This window comes from Bidens hawaiensis, unplaced genomic scaffold, assembly GCF_021521415.1.
Source record: "Bidens hawaiensis isolate Kalapana, Puna unplaced genomic scaffold, B.hawaiensis_p1.1 tig00006055_1, whole genome shotgun sequence".
Taxonomy (NCBI): Eukaryota; Viridiplantae; Streptophyta; class Magnoliopsida; order Asterales; family Asteraceae; genus Bidens; species Bidens hawaiensis.
The window spans coordinates 975,770-996,773 of NW_027491399.1; the positions used below are offsets into that span (position 1 = coordinate 975,770).

At 32.0% G+C, this 21,004-nt stretch overlaps 1 protein-coding gene across 1 annotated transcript; it reads left to right on the forward strand.

Annotated features, from left to right (window-relative positions):
* The first annotated feature begins 542 nt into the window (after nt 1-542).
* On the forward strand, nt 543-7,341 carry LOC143631287 (F-box/LRR-repeat protein 15-like). The gene is made up of 16 exons (XM_077100096.1): nt 543-1,135; nt 1,307-1,499; nt 1,579-1,711; nt 3,234-3,333; nt 3,417-3,614; nt 3,703-3,973; nt 4,059-4,157; nt 4,247-4,335; nt 4,434-4,533; nt 4,620-4,790; nt 4,880-5,032; nt 5,231-5,391; nt 5,481-6,101; nt 6,200-6,263; nt 7,030-7,116; nt 7,203-7,341. Exons 1-16 carry the CDS (start codon nt 816-818, stop codon nt 7,266-7,268), a joined length of 2,826 nt encoding a protein of 941 aa, XP_076956211.1. The 5' UTR covers nt 543-815; the 3' UTR covers nt 7,269-7,341.
* The last annotated feature ends 13,663 nt before the right edge of the window (nt 7,342-21,004 follow it).

The window sequence follows — 21,004 nt, forward strand, 5'->3', positions numbered from 1 at the left end:
TAAAGCGTTCAAGAACAAACTCATTTTCTTAATGAAGGAGCACATACAAGATATTATGTTCGGTTATGTGTTCATGAACCGTTCGTTTTTCTAATAAAAACTTAACATACAAACATAAACGGGGAAAGTTAAAATACAAATAAAAACTCTCATATTTATGTAAAAATAACAACTTTATTTCTTCTTTTAATTCATCATATTTGGAAAATAATAAAACTTACTAAATTTGCAGCAAATCAGGAGGAAGTAGGAATAAATGTAATATTGACTGTTATGTTAGAAATAATAAAAGTAAATAAAAGTTAGTAAATAAGAAAAAAAACGTAACGTACGTAACTATATCGTTGAACTAAGTACAGATATTTTGGAAAGTAATACATCGATTTTAATAACTGTAATAATAATAATAATAATAATAATAATAATAATATTCGGGAGTATTCTCATTTGGATTCCCTCAGTGTTTCATAGCAACAACCCCCAAATAACAATAATAATATCCATCCGAGCGATTCAACCCGCTGGTTAACCTTCGACGACGAAGATCAGCCACCCGATGAAGATCCGATCCGATTCGATCTGATCCATACCCGAAACCCACCTTCTATTCATCCATTTCTGTTGCAATTTGTTACGTTGGATCCTACGACTCAATTTTGTTATTAGTCTGTGCAATGCGAATTGATCTCTTGCTGTTGTGTTTGAATTTGTTATATTAGAAATTTGGAATTTGTGGAAATTGTATGCGAGATCTTAATCTAGGGTTTTGATGTTTTATAAATGAAGTGTCCAAATTTGGGGCTTTTTGGTTGTGTATGAGGATTTGGTGCTGTTTATGTTTCGGCGAAGAAGACGACTCTAATAACATGGTGGACAGTGAGGGTATTTTGGGGAATTCGGATTCTGATGAAGGTATGCTGGAAGATATAGGGAATTATGAGATGAGTGAAGAGGATGGTGTTGAATTTCTGTTGCGCCTAGGGGAGGCCGGTTCGAGAAGTGCGGCGGCCGAGGTTGATTTGAATTTGAGTCTGGGAGTGGAGCCTTCGTGCTCGTCAGCTGTGCCGCTTCTTGAACGAGGCGGTGTGGATCGGGATTCTTGTAGTAAACGTCCCAAAGTTCACTCTAACGCACCGTGAGCCTCACGCCTCTTTCTTAAATTTGTTATGTTATTTGTAATGAACTGTCAAATGTTAATTTTTCAGAAATGGCTGATCTTGCGTATTTCTTGTCACACGTTTAACGACACGTATACTTAAATTTGTTTTTGTTTCTACATGATAAACTGTGTGCAATTCATTTACAGGGACAGTGATAGCTTTCTTCAAGCTGCGTTTCTTCAAGAAAGTATGCCTTTTAGTCTAACTGAGAAAGAAGATGAGAAATTGCACAATAACGCTGATGATGGTCGGAGTCCGATGGAGGAAGATGAAAATGTATTTCAAGAAAATGATGATCAAGAGATTCGAATGGATCTTACAGATGACTTGTTGCATACGGTATATAATTCATCTTCTTTATTCTTTGTTTTATTCCTGTTGGTACTTTGAGCTGATGATTATTGTTCTGGCTTGTTAGGTTTTTTCTTTCATGGACCAAAATAATCTTTGTAGAGCAGCTAAGGTCTGCAGGCAGTGGCGCGCAGCTAGTGCACATGAAGATTTTTGGAGGTTTTTAGATTTTGAGAATAAGAACATATCTCCACAACAATGTAAGGAAGCTTCATTCTATTTCGGTTATCTATGTATTGATGTATGCTTGAAATTCTTAGATTTGTAAATTTAGATTGAAATAACCTAAACCAGAGGCTACTAGATGAAATTGTCTCTAACAGAACACATGTCCACTTTGATTAAGAAAATGCTTAGCTTACGGTATCAAATTAAGGGCATAGTCCCCTCTTTTGGGCTAAGCTAGAAGTGTTGTCATGACTTCATTACTTAAAAGATAAGTGTCGTTAGTGTAGATAGTTTTCTTTTCAAGCATGTTTATATGGTTCTAAGTAGTAGTAATTTTTTGCTTATGTGAGGATAAACGTGATTGATAGTTTGATACTAGTCTATCAGTATCACAACTGACAAAGGTTGTGTTATAATTTAAATGATAGGTGGTTGGGAAGGCTGACCTATTTTTTATGAGTGACTTAATGTTGAAACATTTTGTTCCTTAATTTATATATGTTATCACTAGTGAAGGTATTCTATTAGTATTCTTAGTATCATACATGCCAGATTAGGGCATAAGAAGTGGTATACAAATATCTTCATTAGTGTTACATACCATTAAATAGGAGCTAAATGTTTCAACATTAAGATGCGAGTAGCTAAGTTTGCAACCTTCAAATTATTGTTAAAAAACGGTCACACGTCCCATCACCAAACTTTTCTTGCACCACGAGACACATTGCTAAGCTCCAAATTATTGTTAAAAAATGGGCACATGTCCCATCACCAAACTTTTCTTGCACCATGAGACACATTGCTAAGCAAACGAAGACATTCGTGTGCTTGTCAATTTTGACCAAATACTTTTAAATGATATATACACGTGTGTCATATGACACACAACACATCTTTAGTCTTTATAAACGTGTTGCATTTTTATAGGTGGTTTAGATTTTCAGTAGTAGTACTGTTTAAATCTTCATTTGACTTTGCTATGATTCCCTATGAAAAATACATCAGAACTTCCCGACCACTTATTATTTAAGTTATAGCACAACCTTTGCGAGTTGTGATAAGAGTAACAAACTAACAATCACGCCGAACCTCGTCTAAATAAAAATTAACTGCTACTTGGATTCATATGGACATGTTTTGACTTTGTAAGGAGAATCATCCACAGTAAAGAAGGCACATATTTTTGAGTAATGAAAACCCTTCTATCTTAGCCCAATCAATTTGATATTACATTTTGATAGGTTTTTGTGTGCTTAGAGCGTATATATGATTCTGGCGCGTTATTGTTGTCAAGTTGGTCCTTTTTTAACTAAGAATTCAGGGTAAAGTATTTGCCTTTTCAGTTTGAAAGAAGTGATCTCCTGATACAAGGACAGTTTAGACAAGATTTTGTTTTATTGGCTAGTTGTTACCATATTTCTCATCAATAAATGAGACACATAATGTTAAATCCTGACAACACCGATTGTAGTTATAATACCAAACAGTTAAATGTTGTGCTATAATTTAGGTCCTAGTCAGTTACCGAATTCTGCTTACATTTCGTCTTTGCAGTTGAAGATATGTGTCACCGGTATCCAAATGCCACTCAATTAAACATTAATGGGTCGCCAGCTATTCACACACTTGTGATGCAAGCAATTTCTTCCTTAAGGTGATCACTGTTCATCATTCAACAGTCAACACATCTCTTTTATCAAATGTTGTTTAACTGGTTATTTAATCAACATATTTCAGGAATCTTGAGTTCTTAACCTTGGGCAAAGGACAGTTAGGGGAGACATTTTTTCAAGCTTTAACTGATTGCACTTCATTAAAGAGTTTGGTTGTGAGTGATGCTATTCTTGGTAATGGCATCCAGGAGATACCAATACACCATGATAGTTTGCAGCACATTCAAATTGTGAAATGCCGTGTGGTCCGTATTTCTGTCAGGTGATAAATATAAATCATAATTTATACCTAGCAGAGTTGTATATGGCTGCATGAAATAATTTTGTATAATTGTTAATCTTTTCGACAGGTGTCCTCAACTTCAGACTTTGTCCTTGAAACGAAGCAGCATGGCACATGCTGTACTTAACTGTCCTCTTTTGCATGATCTGGATATAGCATCTTGTCATAAGCTTCTAGATGCTGCAATTAGGTCAGCGGTGACATCATGTCCTCTCTTGGAATCCTTGGACATGTCAAACTGTTCTTGTGTTAGTGATGAAACATTACGTGAAATCTCCTCAAGTTGTCCCAATCTTCATGTTCTGAATGCATCATACTGTCCAAACATTACTCTTGAGGTAGTTTTTGTCTGTTAATGTTTGTTTTATCATCCAAATTGAATCATTTTGCTGATAATATATACCCTTTTATGTTTGCTTGAAGTCTGTAAGGTTGACAATGCTTACGGTTCTCAAGCTTCATAGCTGTGAAGGCATAACTTCAGCTTCTATGGCTGCCATATCACATAGCTATATGTTAGAGGTGAGAATCTTCTCTGTAGATGACTTGATTCAACACTGGCAGTTAACTTCTGCAACTTAATTGTTTCTTTTACTTTTTTTTCCTCACAGATTTTGGAGCTTGATAATTGCAGTTTATTGACATCAGTCTTCTTGGATCTTCCTCGCTTGCAGACTATCAGACTTGTACATTGTCGCAAGTATAAAACTCTAAACCAAACTACTATCAGTCTTTATAAGAGAACATATTCTGTCAGTATTAATGTAATGTTAATTTTTATTGCTAATGTGGTTGCAGATTTGTGGACTTGAGTTTAAGAAGTGCTGTATTATCATCCATTAAAGTCTCTAATTGTCCTTCACTCCAGCGAATCAACATTGTATCAAAGTCACTGCAAGTATGGTGTAGTTATTATACTTGTTCCTTTGGGTTCTTAGTTTCTGATGTAATCTACAATGTTGAATTCTTGTTATATGTATGCAGAAACTAGTTTTGCAAAAACAGGAAAGCTTAACTTCATTGGAGCTGCAATGTCAGGGTTTACAAGAAGTTGACCTTACAGACTGTGAGTCCTTGACAAATTCGATTTGTGAGGTTTTTAGTGATGGCAGTGGATGCCCCATGCTCAAATCATTGATTCTTGACAACTGTGAGGTATTTAACATTTTAACTCGCTTTTGATGCACCTACTGACTTTTTATAAACATTAGTTTTATATACTGATTGGCTTCTCATTGGTTCAGAGCCTGACAGCTGTTGAATTCTCCAGCAAATCATTAACTAGTCTTTCCCTTGCTGGTTGTCGTGCTATTACTTCTATTGAACTAACCTGCCCGTATCTTGAGCAAGTGTCTTTGGATGGATGTGATCACCTTGAAAAAGCAATCTTGAGTCCAGTAAGTGAACCAATCATATATTCTGTTATGACATCTTGATTTAATATTACAGTTTCAACGTTATGCATCTCATTAAGTGGTTTTATGACATTTATTATTTTGTTACAGTTTCTAGTCTAAAGAAGGGTTTTCATGATCGTTTTATAATGGTTTGATCACTGATTGCACATCTGATAAATTTCTTGGCTTTTTTTGCAGGTTGGTCTTCGGTCTCTTAATTTGGGTATATGCCCCAAACTAAATGCACTCAAGATTGAAGCACCATACATGGTGTTACTTGAACTGAAAGGGTGCGGTGTCATATCAGAAGCATTTATAAATTGCCCACTGTTAACATCTCTAGATGCTTCTTTTTGCAGGTCATTAAATTCATATTTCTTTTTCTGTACCCCTTTACTGACACCAGCTAATAATAAGATTCTAATATTTTATGATCCACACAATATAGCCAATTGAAGGACGACTGCTTATCTGCAACTACTGCTTCATGCCCCCTCATTGAATCACTTATTCTAATGTCATGCCCATCTGTCGGTTCTGAAGGACTCTTATCATTAAGTCGGCTTCCAAATTTGACATCACTTGATCTTTCCTACACGTTTTTAACCAACTTGCAGCCTGTATTTGACTCCTGTTTGCAGTTAAAGGTTTTGAAATTGCAAGCTTGCAAGTATCTCACCGACACATCACTTGAACTACTTTACAAAGACGGGGCTCTCCCGACTCTTCGGGAACTGGACTTGTCATACGGGAGCTTGTGTCAGGCTTCCATAGAGGAGCTTCTTGCTCGCTGTACTCATTTAACTCATGTCAGTTTGAACGGGTGTGTGAATATGCATGACTTAAACTGGAGTTTCAGTGTTGATCGGGTGTTTATATCCTCTGTGGCCTCTGAGCAGCCTGAACGATACTTGCAAAATCTCAATTGTGTCGGTTGTCCAAATATCAAGAAAGTAATCATCTCGTCGGTTGCTCGGTTTTCAAACTTGTCATCCTTAAAGATGTCACTATCTGCATATTTGAAAGAGGTTGACGTGGCTTGTTCTAATTTATGCTTTCTCAATCTAAGGTGTGACTTTCTTCTTCATCTGGTATTATATTTTATTGCTGTAATGCTCAAAATTCAAATAACTTAAGAAGCTAATATATACATTCTTGCCACCTCAGCAACTGCAGCTCATTGGAAATCTTGAAGCTCGATTGTCCAAGATTAACTAGCCTCTTTCTGCAGGTATGCATCATGTTAGTTCTCATAAGACTTCGAAACCGACCAAACCACTTAGCGGGTTTAAAATATTTACAGTTTAGTTCATGGTTCAGTTTTGGCGGTTTGACAGTTTTAGGATCTGGCTGACGGTTAACCGGCCGTTTAACATTTATTATTAAGTTTTTTTAGGATATGCAATTATGTATATCGATAATAATTGTGAACTATATAAGTGTCTTTATATTTCTAACAATTTTAATATAAACCCATCATCATCATCGTACTCAGTATATCCCACCAAAGCTATGGTAGGGTCTGAGGAGGGTAAGATGTAGACAGCCTTACCTCTACCACATGGGGATAGAGAGGCTGCTTCCAGTGAGACTCCCGGCTCGATAGTAGTTTTGCATCAAGCCTTGGACATAAGGCACATAGCACTCAATCATCGGGACGCCGGCTGATTGGTGCATGTACCCTTGTCTTTCGGCTATCAACGCCACCACATGATGCCTGATTAACCTTCCATCACTTTTAACGTTATTTTCACGAGATTAGTAAAATAACATCAAAATTAGTGCAATTTTACTTTTGCCCACCCGAGGGTTCACACGTATATACATTATATGCGCACACCGCAAGCAGATATTTATATATACAATATAAACTAAAACGCTTTAAAAAGTAATGAATGGCCCAAACCAGCAAACCTCTTAACCTGGTGGGCCAAACCGGTAAGCCTTACATGTGATTCATTTTCTGATATTTATTTGTATTTCCATGTGTCTACCAGTCGTGCAATATTAGTGAAGAAGCAGTTGAATCCGCCGTATCACAATGTAACATGCTGGAGACACTAGACGTCCGCTTTTGTCAAAAGGTAGTTAAGTTTGTTTTTTTTAAACACGTTACTTTATTATAGAAATGCTTATATTTCCGTACCTTTTTTATACGGGATCAAAATAGGTAACCCCGACGAGCATGGGAAGATTACGGACTGCATGCCCGAGCTTGAAACGCATATTCAGCTAAGGAAATTTCCCTAATATCGATGTCCCTTATTTTTGTGTTGTCTGTTTCTGTTTCAATTGATACTTTTTAGGATTTAATACAGTCTGTGTTGAGTTGCTGTTATGTGAAACTAGTAATCTACTCTGGTGATGAACATCATCTGCTTGTTCCATATGTTCTGTTTAATAAAACATTTCAGTTTTTATGACAATTTTTACTACTAAGTTTGGTAAAATGTTTTACTTGCATAATTTTGTAAAAATGTGAGTGTAAATTTATGAAATAAAAATTGTGTATAGATTATAGAATAGAATACAATGATTGGAAATATTAATGAGGGTCATACTCGGCTGTTTGCTTGCTTGGACAATGTAACTATGAATAAATGCATACACCATCATTGTGTTGCATGGGACTAGAATTATTATTTTTAAGGGGACCGGCTAATAATATATTGCATACGTTTTTTCACTCTTAAATGCACAATAAAATCATTACTTATATATACGGGAATATCTATAACCATTTTACATTTTGTTATTTATTTATATATTTTAAATAAAACAATTAAGTAGAAAATTTTGATTAGAGTTAGGTGTAGGCTCTGTGTGGCACCCTCGGTTGCTTGAGAGCCAACCAATTTATCCCATTGATGATGAGGGTAATTGGTTTCGTTTTGTCTTTAGACTCGTCAATGGAGTCGCAACAGCCCTTGACAAATAATGGTTTAATGTGCAAATACATTTTGGCATGTTCACGTTTCTAACCACTAAAGTCGTCCTAATGAAGTTCAGACTAGCTAGTAAATCTGAGCATTCAAGTACAAACTTAGCAATGCCCATTGTTAAAATATTTGGCTCGTCACACTTTCTCACTACCATTTCATGCACATCATTGTGCATGTGTCTTGCAAGCGCGCGATCACCCCCAAGAAGTAGTGCATTTACATCTTGTATGAGACTTAATGCTAGCAAGTGGCGAGCAATCGCCACCCATATAGGTTCCAAGGTTTGTATTTGTATCAGACTTAATGTTGTATTGTATATATGAAGGACCATGATTTCTATGTAAGCCCGGTGAGGGGTGGGCCTAATTATCTAAGGAGAGGTGGTTTAGCTTGTTAAATGATAATTAGAGTTTAATAGTTTTCTTTGCTTATTAAGTTTGGGTTTCTTCACGTATAGATTACAACCAAGTAGGGTTTAATCTATTAGAGTTATTGTATTAGTGTTTTTTAGTTATATTTTTTTTATATAACTAAACTGAGTTTTATCTTATATTGTTTGTGCTCGTTTATTTATTTCGTGTTCTTGAAATCAATCTTTGATCTCTCTCTCTTATGTGGGTGTATGAATGATAATGATGTGTTTTAATAAACTATCAATAAGGTGGGTAAAACTAAAAAGGGGCAAGCAGTCAAACTTGGTCGGAGTCAAAAACAAGCTTTGTACATAGTAAGCTCATATCAATTTAGTTTGGATCAAAGCAAGTTTTGAGCAAAGTTTTTGCTGTGAAAATGTGTTTTTGAAAAGATAAAGTATCTAAAATGGATTTACTTGATTTATGGCGTCAAGTGATGTAACAGCAACGATGTTGGTAAAAGGTACATTTGCTTTTAATTTTAATTTTAGGGTCGTGATATTCGCACACCTCCACATCTATTTAGACATCGCTAATATTGCCCAATATGGAGCATATATGGCCAGCTTTTTATCTGTTAGATGGGTTGATATGCCTCATATTAATCAATATGATGTGTAAATAGAAAAATAGGTATATCTCACTAGACGGGGCCTAATTTAATGTGTAGGGAAGAATTATAAGCAAACATGGAAAAGTATGTTATTATTATATTTCATCATCAAGATATTATATACAAATATATAATCAATCAAGTGATCAACAAACAAAAAGGACCGTACAGGGGTACAGTAGGCCTAATTGTCTTCATCTAGAAACAACCAACGGAGGTGGGTTTAGTTTATTAAAAAAAAGAAAAAAAAAGAAAAAAATCTTCTCTATTTAAGAAACATTGTATTTTCATAAAATAATTTTAACTATTACCACAAAAAGGACCCTGCAAAGTTTTTCTCAAGTTGATAATTAACAAAAAAAAAAAAAAAAAAGGTTTAGCCAGCAACACTAACCCCACATACTTTCGTTTGCAACTGTATATATCTCAAAAGAGTTCAATACGTCTATATAAAGCATTTACTTTCCTTTAAATGCTAGCATGTGTCATTATATCATTCTTACTAAATACAACTAACAACTTTTTAATTTACTGGTGATATTTGTATTTTGCACCATCAATGTCATTTTAGAGTAATTTGGTAAACTTTCAAAAAAATAAAGTAAAGTTATAACATACATCAATACAGTTTAGAGGAGACGAGGAGTACAAACGATTGGAAGTTGCTTTGTATACTTAGTTTAATAATTAATTGAATTTTGACTTGGATCTGCATTAGTAATGAAACACTACATATAAATAATCATTGAAGAGTTTTTACATTTCAACCTAATAGTTGTGACGGTTCTCTACCTATAAAGGGTAAGTATTTCGTCTACCATCTACTTAAACACAAAAAGTCAGACCACCGTTTACAAAGAAAATGCATTCTCCTCGTTCCAGATTTTTGCTTTAATCCAATAATGAGCCAATGCACGATTTATTAAGCCATCCATATAAATTCGAAAATACGAAACCCGCATCAGTAATACCAACACGTTACAACAACAACAAAAAATTCAGGCGATCTTGATCTTATCTAGCTCACTTAATAAATAGATTGTCTTTGCCTTGACTTGTTTATTAAATGGGTTGTGTCCAACTTAACTTGCTTAACATATTTAATTAAATAAGTCGATCTGCTGACGCGCTTATTACAACCCACCTACCTAAATAACAAGTCTACTACATCTTAATTGCTATATGTTAATCGTCTAACACCGACCCATTTAAGTAAAGGTGTTAATCAAAGTTATCAGTATTTTAAGTATGCGTGAAAAACAAAAATAATAATATGGGTTATTTGTTAATTGAAGCATTCTAGTAAAAGAAAGAGAGTTGTTTATTTAGTTTGTAAAGGTAAATACGACAAGTTGGCAGGGAGATATGGCCGTTGGGACCGTAGAAGTAGAAGATCATCGACACGCCACACACGTGATCCCGGGTCCTCCTATTTCACATTTGTTTTCATTGGTTACCTCATACAAACAACATTCATTATATGCCATGCTATATATTTTCTTCTCCTTTAAAACAATTCTTATCTTTCTATATTTATATTAAATCCTTTTAATGGGTGCATGTATTACTTTATAAAGCTACTAGTTTTTAGATATAATGTGATGCACAGAATGCTTAAAAGAAATATAATTAAACTATATAAATTAAGTGATTAAAATTAAAAAAAAAACATATATTTTATCAAATTAAATGATTTTATAAGTTCAAATTAAACGGAATATTCATACAAATACGTGGTGTATTTTCACGCAATTTCTTCATAATCATGAACAAGATGCACCTATTGATTTTATAAGTTGTAATTATATTTTCTAATTGAATATGGAATTCTAACAAAAGATGATAAGATATTTCATTATGAATGGCATAAAAAAAGAATGTCATATATGTAATTAGCGTAAATAAAACACGCTTTTGTGTTACAGTTTTGAAAAATATTGATGAAAACTACATGGATCCATACGGGTTGAATGAATATGTGAGATAAAATTGTTATTCATTCATAATTTCTTATTTTCTTTATCATCTTACGCCCTGCTTGCGGTGCGCGCATACAATGTATATATGTATGAACCCTCAGGTGGGCAAAAGTGAAATTGCACTAATTTTGACGTTATTTTACTAATCTCGTGAAAATAACGTTAAAAGTGGCGGAAGGTTAATCAGGCATCATGTGGTGGCATTGATAGCCGAAAGACAATGGCGCATGCACCAATCGGCTGGTGTCTCGATGATTGAGTATTATGTGCCTTATGTCCAAGGCTTAATGCAAAACTACTACCGAGCCGTGGGTCTCTTCAGAAGCAGCCTCTTTATTCCTACGAGGTAAATGTAAGGTTGTCTACATCTTACCCTTCTTAAACCCTACCATAGCTTTGCTAGTGGTGGGATATACTGAGTACGATGATGATGATGATGAGCATTCTCAACCTATCCCTCATCCTCGTTTCTGTAGTTACACTAAAAAACACAATAGTTTTCTCTCTTTTTCAATTATATAATATTTTTATACTTTTATTATCACAGTTTTTTTTAACTCTACTCACAACCAATTCAACAAATATTAAAAATGAAATGGAGGCAAACCTTGTTTTCCCAAATTTACAAAAAAAATCACTACACTTTCTCTCTCCACCCTATAATTTACACTCACAATCACTCAAAATCGCACCTTATAATTTGCAAACTGCCCTCACATAATTTTGGGGATAGAATGAGAATGGTCTTAGCATTCCCATTCTATTCCATATCTTTAAATCCAAAATTACACTAAAACACACTACATTTTCTTTCCAATTTTTAATTAAATAATATTTTTTTTACATTAATCATTACAATTTATCTTTCCTTCACTCACAACCACTATCAAAATATATTAAAAAATTATAGATGGTGAACAATAGATTTTCAAATATACAGAAAAAACACTACGTTTTCTAAAATATAAAAACTCTTCACTCATAACACTCTTTAAACCATACAAACACCCCTCACATAAAATAGGGGGTTGAATGAGAATGCTCTTAGACCTATAAATATTGTTCATTGAGTTATATCACATTCATCTCCCCGTGTATATAAATTTATTTACGCCTTGTTCTTGAGTTTTTTAACCAAGGAAAGGAGAGGGAAGGATAAGAAAACGAAGGGAAAGAAATTTTTTTAATTGTGTTCTTGAGTTGGAAGGCAATTAGAGGAAAGGAAATGATAACTATGTTAAAAAATAGTTATTCTTAGTAATCATCCCATTTTTGGGAGGATAACTTATTGGGAAAATACATTAATTTATTCCCTCATAACTCCTCATACTCCTTTCCTTTTCATCTTAAAATAAACTCAAGAACACTCATTTTTTAACTATCCTTAGTTTTCATTTCCTTTCCCTCCTTTAAAAAAACTCAAGAACAGGGAGTTAATAAAATTAAGGTAAGTCTAATCTCCATATTCTAATAAAGTAAAATAAATATGGACATTTGTTATTTTTTGGTTCTCGCAATTTTTTCCCTCCAAAACTAAGTTCTTAATTATGTAGTACATCAATAATTATTTACTTTCCTTTTACACTTTATTTATATTATATCTATACGTTTTTATATAAATAAATATTAACATAGTATTTTACTATATATTCCAAAATATTTGGGGAAATCCAAAAATCAACAACAAACAATGTTTGTCAAAGATTGAAAAGAATATAATTTCAAAGGTTATCATTACTATTATATTGAAGAAGATTGTAAAGAAAAACAAAACTCGAATATGTTTTATTTTACAAAGTAATCATTATATTATAAATATATGCTTAAAAGTCGATCCGTTTTTATAAAATTAATCCATTTATCTATTATTATTATTATTGTAAATTGTCATATAAATTTATAAATTATAAATATATGCGTTAAATCTATCCATTTATTTTTTGGTTAATTTAGTAAACTATACATATGTAAAATGTAATCTACCTATTATAAAAAAGTAAAATAATTGTGACGCATGTCAGCTTATGGTTAAACCTCACAATTTTTTTCCTCAAAATCTTAATTGACCATAATATATATTCATATTCATTTTCCTTTTACATTTTATTTATATTATATTTATAAAAAAAATATTAACATATTAATTTACTATATATTTCAAAATAGTTGATGAAATCCAAAATTAACAACAAACCATGTTTGTTAATGTCACACCCCGACCAAAGGCGGCGGAACATGCCGGGGTGCAACGATTGCTCATAAGCGCATGACACTATTTAAAGCGACAATATTTAACAAACTCATTTCATTTCACAACATCGAAAATGTCACATAACCAAATATTCATAACTCAAATACAACAAAATATAACAAAATATAGCAAATCAAATATTGTTCATTTTTGCTAATATCCTAACGGTATTTATGACGTTTTCTTCACCAAACTCCATAATCAACCTAGATGCAAACCTGTAACATTTCATAAAATAAAGTTTATCAACACAAAGGTTGGTGAGCAATTCATAAGTTTGAACAATAGATATATAGTATGAAAAGCCACAAAACTAGTATACAAAACCATAAATAATAGCTATAAACTTGGATAAATAGTTATCGCTAACAAGTTAGCGACACCCAACTATAAGGGGTTGCCAAATAGTTTAGAATTTTATAGTTATCGTTAATTGCATTACGTTAACGACACATTGCCATGAGGGGTTGCCAAATGGTCTAGGATTTATAGTTCCACCATCCAAAACCGATAAACACATAGTCAAATAAGCATAGAACACCAAATCGAGCAATTATTCAAGTAAGGTATACAACAACGTTTGTGGTTTAAGACCCAAGTATAAAACATTTAGTTTAGATAAGTTGAAATGTCACCCCCAAAATAAAAGATAGAAAACGGGGTATGAAGTTACTCACGTTCAAGTAATAAACTTGAAAGATTGATTATTTGGAGATTTGTCGGAACGACGAGTTTAACGTATGAAGCCTAAATAAAAGAAAGTCTTGGATTTAGAAATGTTGTCTTGAAGATCTTTAAATAAAATAATTGTTGCAAAAACTAATCAATTAAAGTTCAAGGTTTAAAATGTAACTATTTAACAATTTATAATAATAACCCTTTTAAAAAATGTAAGTTTTCTCAAAACCGGGTTAAAGTATCTAACCTTAATATTTACTTAACCAATGTTAAGTAATAAGGTGGGGAAAATGCTAAAATGCAAGTTCCATTAGGCTAAAGATACTAAAATGGGTTTTTAACGAGTGTTCGGGTTGTCGGTTCGGGTCTTGACAAATGGTCAAACCCAAAGTCAACTTTCCGAAATATTAATTGTTATGAGATAACTCATTAAACCATACTAACACTTAACCAAGTACGTAGATCTATTGTTTAGAACTAACAACGCACGTTAAGCGAGTGTTCGGTTTTGACGGTCCAAACTATGTTATGAGATCAAGTTGGATCCAACTATTCCAAGTACTTAAGAAAATAATTAAAATCAGTTTGTAAACTATTTTTTTAAAGAAATATACAAGTCTTGATAGCTAAAAACACACTTGTGTGTCTTAAGCGAGTAAAAGTCGGTATAGTTCGGTTTGGTTCGGTCCCCATCTCACAAATAGTTCATAGATGGTTTCTACATGCCCAAATATCATAGAACTTGTATATTGGTTTATAAATGAAGAAAACTTAAATTTTACAACAAAAAAAGTTAACTACAAGTCTTTTAAGCAAAAGTTTCGGTTTAGTTCGGTTTCCATCTCCCAACGAGTTCATAAATGGATTCCATATGCTTAATATCAAAGAACTTGTAAAAATTATTTTTGAAACTCAAATCTTGCAATAAACATGTTTAAACAACTATTTTAACAAAACTAGTAAACAAAAGTTCGGTTTCCGGTTTGGACTAGTTTCGGTAAAACCGAGGTTAGTCTTATACAAACCCACACCATGGAACTTGTAAATAAGATGAACAAACTAAAGGGTTAGAAGTTAGTCATAAGTGATATGTATAATAAGTTATGTGTGTGTAAATATATATCAAGAACACGAAGTCCTCCATGAAGCCTTACCTTATGACATTCGAAACTTAACCAACCAAAGTCGGTGAAGTAACAAATAAAGGAAACAAGGGGTGTGTATTATATATATGTTGTACCACCATATTCAAGAGTTAGTAATGTTAGATGAACAAGTTAGAATGAAAGACTATAGTTAGTTTGACTTGAGAGGTCAAAACTTCAAGAATACATAAGAAATAACAACCTTGAATCTATGGAGTTTTGTGAGAGTTTTTGGAGATGTAGCAAGAGTAAAATGAAAAAGATGGGTGTGTATATATAGGGAAGGAGTGAAGGGTTGAGTATAAAGATTCTTTTATGGTTTGCATAAAAATGGGTATGTTTAAATGGTCAAACAATGCATAATATAAAAAAAACAATATTTTATATATTTTAAATGACAAGATCCAATATTTTATATATTTGAAATGTTCGGGTTACAAACGGGTCGGGTTTACATAACAAAAGTGACCCGAAATTGACGAATGTCACAGTTAAAAATTAAAAAAGAATATGTAATTTAAAATGTTATCATTAACATATTTACTATGTATATTGTTGAAAAATTATAAGGAAAAACAAAACGCAAACATGCTTTCATTTTAAAAAGTAATTTTTTTAATTATTAAATCATAAATCTATGATTAAAAGTTGATCAATTTTTTTTAAATCAATCCATTTGTCTATTAATTATTGTAAATTGTCATATAAATTTATAAATTATAAACATATGCTTTAAATCTATCAATTTATTTTTTCGGCTAATTAAGTAAACTATATATTTTTTTGGTTAATTTAGTAAATATATACCAATCACTTTCATATATATCAAAGTTTATCATATTTAATTTCTTGGTTTTTTTTATCAATGATTGTTTCGAGTTTTGTGGAACTTAAATTTGGTCTTTACAGTAAAAAATTGGTAAATAGATTGTTTGGTATAAACTTTCAAAATTTGTTATGGGTCTAAAATGAGAAATCTGAGTATTTTTAAAAGTTTGAGAATACAAATAGATTTATCGTTAAATTTGTTACGGGTTCAATGTGTTGACTTGGAAAAGTCAAATGGATGAAAGTTAGAATTTTAAACATGATTTAGGTTTCAAATTTATATTTAAGGACATTTTTGGAAAAAACTCAAAATGTTCGGGATTTGGTAAATTGACTATTAAAATTTAAGAATAGATAGTGAACACTTACGACATGCAACACCCAGACCTATCAATGCTTATAACTCGTATCAAATTTGAAACATTTGTGTCATCATTAATTTTTCCTTCAGTGGCGATCAGAAAGTTGTATGGGAAACAAGTCATGCAAAACTATGCTCAAATGAATCAAAATATTCACAAAATTGAATGGGTTAACATGTTATTTTTTATGTTGTCAAACTTATCAAGATCTTTTTTATGGTTTAGCTCAGAAAAACATAGTTCTTGAAGAACATTAGTCGTTATAATTTAATGTTCTCTTTTCCTTCTATGAGTTGTAAATTAATTAATATATCAATAAATGTAACGCTCCTTCAGTATTTAGGCGGAGTAGTCAGAACTACTATTGTAAGACTATTAAATGAAAGTTTTCTTCCTGAATTATTTCAATTATACACATATGATACCGACAATGAAAGTTTAAATAAAAAAAACATTCTCGGGTACGTTTTTGCATGTACATTTTTTATTAAGTTCTTAAAAAAATCATTTTGCGATATAAATAAATCATTTGATATACACGTAGTATAGATACAAGTATAAATGTAATACATTTTTTAATATACGTTATGTAATTATTTTCTTTACTTGTAATTTTATAATTTGGATAATCAGTGTGCTACACGGGATCTAAAACTAGTTATAGTATATACCAATCACTTTTAGACATAACAAAGTTTATCATATTTAATTTCTTTGTTTTTTTTATCAACGGTTGTTTCAGGTTTGTTGTGGAACTTAAATTTGATTTTTATGGCTCAAACGTTGGTAAATATATTGTTTTGTACAAGTTAACTACATTTAGCTCATAATTTGTTACGGGTCAAACATGGAAAATCTGATATTTTTAAAGTTTGAGAATGCAAATAGGTTTATTTTCAAATTTGTTACGGGTTTAAGGTGTTGACTTGAAAATGTCAAAAGGATAAAAGTTAGAATTTTAAATATGATTCGGGTTTCAAATTTATTTTCAAGGGCATTTTTGAAAATAATCAAAAGGTTTGGGATTTGACAAATTGATTATTTTTCCCTCGACTATTAAATTTAAGAAAAGATTATGAACATTCCGATATGTCATCCTCAGCCCTATCAATGCTTCTCACTTTATCAAATTTGAAATATCTCTGTCAACATTAACTTTTCCTTCAATTCTGATCAAAACGTTGTATGGGAAGCATGTCATGCAAAACTATGCTCAAATGAAGCAAAATATTCACAAAATTAAATGGGTTAACATGTTATTTTTTATTTTGTCATCATGACAAAGTCAATAAGCCATCTGAAACTTATCAAAATCTTTTTCACAGTATAACTTAGAAAACATAGTTCTTGAAAAACATCCGTCGTTACAATTTAATGTTTTCATTTTTCTTCAATGGGTGGTAAATTGATAAATATATCAATAAAGGTAACGCCCCTTCTGTATTCAGACTGAGTGGTTAGAACTACTATCGTATGAGAAGTCTTATTTCCAAAATTGGTTCATAACCAAAATTCTTTCAGTTATACATATATAACACCGAGAATGAAATTTTCAATAGAAAGAGCGTTCTTGGTACGTTTTTGCATGTGCATTTTTTTATTAAGTTCATTTAAAAAATCATATTGTGATTAAAATAAATCAATTTATGTACACAGTATAGATACAAGCATCGATGTAATGCATTTTTTCATATACGTTATGTAATTATTTGTTTTACTTGTAATTTTATATTTGGATCATTTCATGTGTGACACGGGCTCTAAAGCTAGTTTCATTACTATATACATATTTTGATTATATTGATATAAACACATTCATAATTTTAATCCCTGTAATTTAGGCAATTACTTATTTGATTAAAAGATGAATTGATATGTTTTGATTACAATAACATAAATATGTTTTCATTAAAAATATAAAATAGTTTGAGAGGGAAAATTAGGTTGGGAATGAATCTTCAAGTGACAAGCATCCACAATTATTTTCTTTTAATAAAATACGTAGATGCGCTATACTTTAACGTTTGGTACCTTCGGGATTAGTACTGGTATCGATATTTACCGAACTTATGCCTATGGTACTAGTACAAAGGGGTATCGAATCGAACATTTTCAGTACCAATACCGATACCAAGTTTTTAAGAAATTCGGGATAGAGATTTTTGGAATCGGTAACCGTCACACCCCGACCAAAGGTGGCAGAACATGCCAGGGTGCAATCGATTGCCCAAAAACACAAGACAGTATTTAAAGTGACAATATTTAATCAACTCATTTTATTTCATAAATCAATAAACAACACGTCTCATTCATACAAACAAATTGAATACAAGTAATCAATTATATTGTTTGTTTTACTAATATCCTAATAGTCTTGGTAACGTGTTTCGTTAAGTCCTCGAGTCAACAAAAGTCAAACTTATAACATTTCATAAAATAAAGTTTGTCAACACAAAGGTTGGTGAGCAATTCATAAGTTTGAGCATATAAGTATATAATAAGAAAAAGCCACAAAACTTGTATACGAAACAATAGATAAAAACAACAACTTGGATAAATAGATATCGCTAGTAGATTTACGTTGGCGACACCTAGCTATAAGGGGATGCCAAATAGTCTAGGATTTGATAGTTATCGTTAATTGCATTACGTTAACGACACCTTGCCATGAGGGGTTGCCAAATGGTCTAGGATTTATAGTTCCACCATCCAAAAGCGATAAACACATAAGCATGTAAGCATAGAACACCAAATCGAGCAATTATTTAAGTAAAGTATACAATCACGTTTGTGGGTTTAAGATTCATATAAAAAGCATTTAGTTGAATAATTATGAAATGTCACCCCAAAACAAAAGATGGAAAACGGAGTATGAAGTACTCACCTCGATTGACGAATCGAGAACTAATACTTGATCGAAATATAGAAAGCTTGCGAGCGAAACAAACGAATCCGATTTGTAAGCTAATTGAAAACGAATAAATAATATATTAATGAACTTGAACTTAGTAGAAACTACAATTGAAACATTGAACGAGAAGGTTCGGTTGTTAAACAAGTTACCGGTTAATTTGTTAACGATTAGGAACTCATACTTAATTGATAACTTGAAATAAAATAATATTATTCTATTGGGCTTTTAAACAACTAAACCAATATTAAATAGAAACAAGACGGGTTTAAATCAAGAGTTCGGTTTTATAAAAATGAATTGATAATAAAGCTTATAACAATATTATTAATGATAAAGATGGTAATGACAATAATAATTTTAAATATGTTATATATATATATATATATATAAGATAATGACGATAATAATATATAAATATACTACCAATCGAGAATTGTTGTTAAAACTAATAATAGTAATAATAATAATAATAATAAATATAATAATAATTACTTTTGTTGTTGAATATATTATTAATAGATTTATGAATTTTACTAATAATAACTATTATTATTATAATAATTATATGTGTCATATTATTGATAATAACTAATACTTATAACATTTTAATTATAATTGTATTAGTGATAAAAAAAATATAACTCGAGTAACGATAACGTTAAATGACAACTAGGCCCGACATGGGTTTCAGTTCTATAAGACAAGTGGATAATATTAGTATCCAAAAATAATATTCATAAAAGATTTATAATAAAAATATTAATTTGCTTTATTAATAGTTAATAATAACATTATTAAGTAGTATTGACAGTAATAATGATACCATATTAAATTTTTGGTTCGGTTTCTAAACGAGTTCACCATATTAAAGATCTATTAATAAATATGACATTAATAGTACTAATAATTAAAATTAATAATAATACATTTTTATAAGGAGTTAATAATAATAATACAATCTAGATAATAAATATGATGTTAATAAAATTAGAAATATTAACTTGATTAATTTGTTAACAAAAACAAATCGAAGCCTATATTAATTTACCAATCAGATGTTTGGCCGAGAACATTTTTCGAAGCTGAGCAGGGGTCGTCGGAGATGAAGGCTGCCGGAGACGTAGAACAGAAGCCGGAGATGAAGAAAAGGGTCGCCGGAGCCGATTCCGGCTGCCAGAAAAACGAATTAGAGAGAGAGAGAGATAGAGAGAGAGAGAGACGGAGAGAGCGACATAGAGAGAGAGAGAGAGCAGAGAGAGAGAGAGAGACGGAGAGAGACGGATGTCGGGTTTCCGGTTGCCGGAAAAACGAGTAGAGAGGGAAAGAGGGTTAGGTTTGGGTGAGGAGGAGTTGCCGGGCCGCCGGAGAGAGGGATGGCTGGAGATCGGAGAAAGGAGTGGCTGGAGTCGCCGGTCACCGGAAAAGCTTGAGTTCGCCGGAAAACGGCTAAGGGGGGGGGGTGGTGGCTGGGTTAATGTTGTTAGGGTTAGGGTTTTATTTAGAGTTATATATATGTATATATTTTAGTTATTTACAGAAAGGTCCTCCAATTTCTAAATATTATACGAAAGGGTATTAAACTTAAGAAATGTTAATATAGAATCGAAAATGGCAAGAATTACCCTTTACAATTTATAAACCAATTTTTGTGTTGAATGAACAACGACTAGTACACGCCTACATGACAGATTTTGATAAACTTAGTAAAAAAAAAAATTAAAGATCAACTTAAATTATTAGTAAAATTACTGGGTCGGGTTTACAATACAATACGGGTTCGGAGTATAATTTATTAAAATAAAACGCGAAAAATCGAAATGTTACACAAACGAATACAAATAGAACCC

Coding starts and splice junctions, on each gene's coding strand:
- LOC143631287 (XM_077100096.1), top strand. CDS start 816: ATGAGGATTTGGTGCTGTTTATGTTTCGGCGAAGAAGACGACTCTAAT. Junction 4,336..4,433: donor AGACTTGTACATTGTCGCAA/GTATAAAACTCT, acceptor ATGTGGTTGCAG/ATTTGTGGACTTGAGTTTAA. Junction 6,102..6,199: donor TTATGCTTTCTCAATCTAAG/GTGTGACTTTCT, acceptor TTGCCACCTCAG/CAACTGCAGCTCATTGGAAA.